Source organism: Brassica napus, chromosome A2, assembly GCF_020379485.1.
Source record: "Brassica napus cultivar Da-Ae chromosome A2, Da-Ae, whole genome shotgun sequence".
Taxonomy (NCBI): Eukaryota; Viridiplantae; Streptophyta; class Magnoliopsida; order Brassicales; family Brassicaceae; genus Brassica; species Brassica napus.
This window is the reverse complement of record NC_063435.1, coordinates 11,697,345-11,704,011: the sequence shown is the minus strand read 5'-3', so window position 1 is coordinate 11,704,011 and position 6,667 is coordinate 11,697,345. Positions and strand designations below refer to the sequence as shown.

Sequence of the window (6,667 nt, the reverse complement as noted above, 5' to 3'; positions counted from 1 at the left end):
AGAGAGAGAGAGAGAGTTTAAAAGAAGTAAAGGACAGATGTGATACTTGAGTGTCTTGAGATGGACACGTAGCTTTAAAGTGCATGCATGTACTTTACCATGTATGTCATTTTCCTCCGCCTCCTTATCTTCTCTTGGTAAGTTTTTTGGACGGATTCAGACAAAGACAAAGACATAACAAACGTCTTTTCGAGAGAAACAGCGGTTTACATAACGTTTTGTGCAACTTCTATAGAATCTTCATTGGAATCTCAAAACTGTAATCTCCTGTGAACTTGATATCTTGGGTGTGACTTCTTCAATCAGGCATTGTTAGCCCCAGAAGCAGCATCCTCGGCTGCTTTCTTCTTCTTCTTCTTCTCCCTCTTCTTCTTGTTTATAAGAGCGTTCTTGCTCATCTCTCTGTAATGAACGAACAACAGAGCATCCATCAATATAAGGAAGACTGTTTCCAAGATTATGTATGTTTTGCAAGATAGAGCACATACCCTGCTGGGTTTCCTCCAAGCAACTGCAATTTAAATCATCAAACTATCAGAGATATATTGAAAAACGGTAGTTATGAGTATGAACAAGCAAATCACTTTCATGACGTTGATAACTAGTTGTTAGTATCATTGTGATACATAGAAAGGTTCTTTCCCAGTACCTCGGCTTGAATGGCAGCTGCGTGGTTAGCATGTGGAGGTCGATACGATACGCAATTTTGTATAGTGGAGATGGAAGCAACAGCTTTCTTCTGAGCTGATCCTTGTCCTAAGATAATCGTTTTAAGAACAAGCTAAGTAAAATTTATAAAACTACTATATCAGACACATGTTTAAGGGCTAAGACCGAGTGACTCGAACCTTGCGATTTGCCCTCTTCGAGTTTCAATGATTCAATTGACTTGACAAGTGCAATGATCTCACTGACCTGTCTGGAGACTCCGGCTTCCATTCAGCCTGTAGTTGACCAAGGCACCTTAGCAAGACAACCTGTAATTATCGTTTTCAAAGCTGTTAAGAGATATACCTGGTTCAGTCTCTCAAACATCTTCTTGAAATGACTTGTAGTTGAAGATTTTAATCCTAAAAACAAAGAGGATATAGATCACAATACAGTTAGAGCTGTCAAATGGTCCGTCCATGGCCCAATTGGGCATGACCATTTGGACCATTTCAGTTTTGGACAGTAATGGGTGGTCCATATTGGACAATGGTCCAACAAATGTCCAAGACCAATAGAGACCATGTCCAAATGGGCATGCCCATGGACACCCAATAATATTTATAATTATTTTTTTAATTATTAGTTTAAATTTTATTTCTAAAATTTTGAAATTATGTTTACTTTCTAATATTATAAAAGTAATTTTTTTTTGTCGAAACTGTAAAACTATGTTTTCCTCTCAAAATCGAAAAAAATTCATTTTTTCGCAAAAACCGAGAAATCTCGTTTTTCCGCCAAAACCGAATTTTTTTATTTTTTCGCCAAAACCGAGAAATTACGTTTTCTCGCAAAAACCGAGAAATTATGTTTTCCGTCAAAACCGAGAAATTGGGTTTTCCCGCCAAAACCGAGAAATTGCGTTTTCCCGCCAAAATCGAGAAATTACGTTTTTCCGCCAAAACCGAGAAATTATATTTTTCCGCCAAAACCGAGAAATTATGTTTTCCGTCAAAACCGAGAAATTGGGTTTTCCCGCCAAAACCGAGAAATTGCGTTTTCCCGCCAAAACCGAGAAATTGCGTTTTCCCGCCAAAACCGAGAAATTGTGTTTTCCCGCCAAAACCGAGAAATTGTATTTTCCCGTCAAAATCTGAGAAATTGTGTTTTCCCGCCAAAACCGAGAAATTATGTTTTCCCGCTAAAACCGAAAAATTGAATTTTTCCGCTAAAACCGAGAAATTATGTTTTCCCGCCAAAATCTGAGAAATTGCGTTTTCCCGCCAAAACCGAGAAATTGTGTTTTTCCGCCAAAACTGAAAAATTAAATTTTCCCGCTGTTTTATGAAATTCATTTTTCCGTCAAAATTGTAAAATTACGTTTTCCGTCAAAATCGTTAATTTTTTATTTTAACGATAAAACTGTTTTTTTTTGGGTTAAATTGTAAAGTTATGTTTTCTTTTATTAAACTCATGAAATTATGTTTTATGAAGCCCATGGACACCCATTGTCCATTTGGTCTTCGTCCAATTGGACCATATATCAATTGGTCTTTTGTTCAGTTGGACCATTTATTAATTGGGCACGTCCATAGCCCACCCAAAATGAATTGGACTGGGCTAGCCCATGGTCAGCCCGCCCAGTTGACACCTATAAATACAGTCCATATCAGCGAGATATCACAATTCTGACAGAGGAGAAACCTTCTCTGACAACTTTAAAAGTTCGAAAAAAAATGTAAGAACCCCAAACAATCTATTTATAGAAGAAACAAAAACGAGAAGACAAAAAGGAAATAGGGATGTAAAAGAGAATCATACGTTTCCCTAGGGGTTCCAGCGAAGAGTGTTATAAGGACATTCACCAAGTTCCATCAAGGGTTTGCACTTCTTGTCAAAGATTGTCACACAAGCCGGAAGTCACACTAGGGAAATACAAAGTTTGAAGAAACAAACGCGACGAATTAACATGCCAAACTGATAATGACGTCCACAACAAACATTAACTATCAATAAATTCATAGAGAGATAAGTAACTACAGCTGATGAACAAAGGATACAGCCATATACATGAAGAATCACTTAAAGTAGCCAGCTTTCAATATAGCAACTACTCCAGGTGAAGAGAAGAAGAAGAAGGCACCTGAAACGATCGGAAAATCGGTGGGCAGAGTAATCAGTCGATGTAAAACTCTCATTGCTTTCTTTTTGTTTGCTGGATGGAATAAATATGAGTTGAACGTTGACGTGTTTTATTATGATTCGTTGAAAATGTCAACCTTTTGCTGATGTGTCTTCTTATGATTCGCACACGTGGTTGGTCAACCTTCATATTTAAACGGTCCCTCAAACAAACAAACAAAAAAAAACGATATTCAGGGAAAGGAGGAAGATGCTGAGCTTATCGCTGAGTAATCATGTTCCTCCATTAACGCTCTTGAGCCACCACGAACGAAGAACTCTCAATCTCAAGCTCAGTTGCCGATCTTCCCTACTGTTTCACCAACTCTTCCGCGCTAAGCTCGTTTCCAATTCTTCACCTGGAGTTGTTGCAGTTTCCACCTCTTCGTCTCCCTTCGCCGTTCCGGAATCAGGAGACGAAGACCACTTCGATGACGAATTACGCCGTCTGTTGGCGCTGGTGCCGGAGGAGATACGACGGACGCTGGAGGAGCATCCCGAAATCGGCGAACTCATTGAGGTAGTGCTGGATTTAGGTCGTAAGCCTCTGGCGCGATTCCCTTCCGGAGATTTTATCATCTCCGACGAAGCTGTTAGGGTTAAGGATCTGCAATTCGCAGTCTCTCAGGTTGGTGAGTGATTTTTCTGTATGATGCTGAGATTTGAGTTAAAGTTTCCGAGCTTCTAACTTAAAATCAATTGGCAGTGAATCGGATTGGTTTAAGTTCCTTATATATTAGTGTTGGTTTCTTTAGATCCTAATCTCGAACTGATACGATGCTAAGTTTCATTAGTTTCTAACTCAAAACCAATTGGTAACGAGTGGATTGGTTAAAGTTTTTTATATTTTAGTGTTAGTGTTGGTTCAATGTGGGATCTAAACCAGTTTTTCTCAGGTTGGTGAGTTTACTAATGATAATCGAGCTGGAATCAGCCGGACATTGCACCGGATCAGTGCCATAAGGAACCGGAAAGGCGAAATCATTGGCTTGACTTGCCGTGTTGGTCGATCTGTTAGAGGAAGTGCCAATTTGCTGCGTGACCTTGTCCAAGATGGGAACTCCTTGTTGCTTATTGGTCCACCAGGTGTTGGTAAAACCACAATGATTAGGTTCGTGTGTAGAGTACCCTATGAACTCTTCTCATTGCTCCCTTTAGAACCATTGATTTTGATCTTTGTGCTGTTGTAGGGAGGTAGCAAGAATGCTAGGGAATGACTATGAGAAGAGAGTGATGATTGTTGATACTTCTAATGAGATTGGTGGTGATGGTGATATACCTCATCCTGGGATTGGTAATGCTAGGCGGATGCAAGTTCCTAACTCTGACATACAACACAAGGTTTAGTATATAAGCTTTAACTTTGTTCTTTCATAGTAAATGAGAGTGAGTGTCTGTTTTAATTTGATTTACGTTCAGGTACTGATAGAAGCAGTAGAAAACCACATGCCTCAAGTGATTGTGATTGATGAGATTGGGACTAAACTTGAAGCTATAGCTGCAAGTACAATAGCAGAGCGTGGGATACAGTTAGTTGCCACGGCTCATGGAGCTACCATAGAGAATTTGATTAAGAACCCTTCGTTAGACCTCCTCGTTGGAGGTGTGCAGGTTAGACATGATGTGTTTGCTTACCATTCAAACCAATATTGAATTCAAAGATGTAGTTTGGAGATTCTCGTTTCTGTAGTTTAGACAGCATTGTGACTATGTATAATGGATATCTTTGGCAGAGTGTGACTCTTGGAGACGAGGAAGCGACCAGAAGAGGTGGCACGAAGACTGTCCTTGAAAGAAAAGGTCCTCCGACATTTACCTGTGGTGCAGAAATAGTTTCAAAGACTGAAGTTCGTGTTCATCGTAGTCTTGAAGCAACTGTTGATGCTGTCCTCGCAGGTAGACTATTGTCTTCTTGAGTTGGAACTGTCTATAGAAGCAAAGAATAGATACATAACTACATAAAACTATCTTCTTCGTTTGACTCATCTCCTGGCTAAAAGGTCGCTTACCAAACGTTGAAATCCGCAAAATAAACTCTCATGGAGTGGAAGTGATCATGGAAAAGAAGGAACCTCTCATGGATGTGACGACTTTGGATAAGAAACATGAAGAGGAAACATTAGATGTTTCGAAGCTCATCAAGGAGGAAACTATCTCTGAAGTCCTTCCAACTAAAGAGATTACAGAAGCAGAATCTTCAGAGCACGAGACACCAATGTATCTATATGTCTATGGGGTAAGATTACTTATTCCTTTTTTATGTGTTACCAATGGTTATATGGTTTCTTGGTTATCATATACGTATACATATACAGATTGCAGAATCAACTGTCCTTCAGGCAATTAAAACACTAGAGATGGAAATTGCAGTAGAGATAACCGACAACATTAGTGAAGCAGAAGCCTTGCTTGCATTACAATCCAAGATCAGAAAGAATCCTCGGATTAAATCATTAGCTACATCTCACGGTATACCTGTTTATGTAACAAAGGTAACAGAAAAAACAAGACTGTTCTTGAAGTTTTCAAATATTCACCATCTTTAACCAAAAGAAACTCTCCTTCTTGTAGACTAGTTCAGGTATTCAAGTGGCCAAAGCGATACGAGAGTTACTCACAGACTACGAAGATGGAGTAGGAGAGTTTGGTTCAGAAGATCGTCCAAAACTATCTGAAAAAATGGACGCCTTAGAGGTACGTAAAGAGCAAGTCAGAATTATATTCAGAACCGTTCTAGGCACAGCCGAATGAAACATTTGCTTTGGTCTTGAATTTTGGAGAGCTATTATACATAGGTCGCATAATTAACTTCTAAATTGTCAAAAAAAAATTATTAAAATTAACCATAAATGTTAATGACCATCTAAATCTTAGATTCGGCCCTGATTATATTTCATAGTAACCACAATGCACCATTGTTAGAACTGATTTGTGTATATGCAGGAAGCAAGATTAGCTATAGAGCGGATAGTGATACCAGAAAATGAACCAGTCGATCTTCTCCCAAGGCCAAGGAAGATCGTGTCATTTCAAGGAAACCTAGTGAGGAAGTATAATTTAAGATCCGAAAGACATTGGAGAGGAGATGAGGTGTATCTGCGAATCCTGCCTTATGGTATGGACGAAGACGAAGATGAGGAGGAAGAGGTGGTCGAAGAAGAGAACGGAGGAGAGCTTGAGGAGTTCGGTTGTGTTACTGAAGAGTCTAATGGTTTACCCTACAGTATCGACAGGTTGCCTCTATTGCCTGACTAGTTTTGATTTTATATGTTCATAACATTGTTATAGATACATTTCTGTGAATGCAAATATAATATTTGTAAAAAGAATATGGTAATTGGGTATTATGAAATGATTCTTAGACTAGTCTTGAAATACTAATAGATCAGTGTTGATTTTTTTTTATGTTACTTAAACATTTACTGGCTATAGATAAACTTGAATACTTGGTTCTGAAGAACATAATCGTTTGTCACTAATTGCTAATTTGCGTCCAACTAATTTTGTTTTTTGTTTTTCTTCTTGAAACTCACTTGATAACAAAAACAATTACTCATTTCTTTTTCCACGAGTTAGACTTAAGATGGTGACACAATACAATCAAATCAGTTATTAAATGGAAACCCTATTTTGTAACTTTTACTAAATGGGAAAAAAACTATATTAGAATATATGTAGTTTTATTATTTATGTTAATGTCGTCCATGTATCACTATCAGAATTCGAACTTATAGTGCAGGTTGCTGACAAGTTAAACTAACAGCACTTTTCTTTTAAAAAATGTTTTGACTTTACAAAATTTACACATCCACTGCATTTTGCAACAATACTTCACAAA

At 38.2% G+C, this 6,667-nt stretch overlaps 1 protein-coding gene across 1 annotated transcript; it reads left to right on the top strand.

Moving 5' to 3' along the window:
- The first annotated feature begins 2,997 nt into the window (after window positions 1-2,997).
- LOC106399503 (protein SEEDLING PLASTID DEVELOPMENT 1-like) lies at window positions 2,998-6,195 on the top strand. The gene is made up of 9 exons (XM_013839985.3): window positions 2,998-3,457; window positions 3,726-3,940; window positions 4,020-4,170; window positions 4,249-4,440; window positions 4,563-4,725; window positions 4,830-5,065; window positions 5,145-5,321; window positions 5,401-5,523; window positions 5,773-6,195. The coding sequence occupies exons 1-9, from the start codon at window positions 3,041-3,043 to the stop codon at window positions 6,082-6,084; spliced, it is 1,986 nt and encodes a 661-aa protein (XP_013695439.1). The 5' UTR covers window positions 2,998-3,040; the 3' UTR covers window positions 6,085-6,195.
- The last annotated feature ends 472 nt before the right edge of the window (window positions 6,196-6,667 follow it).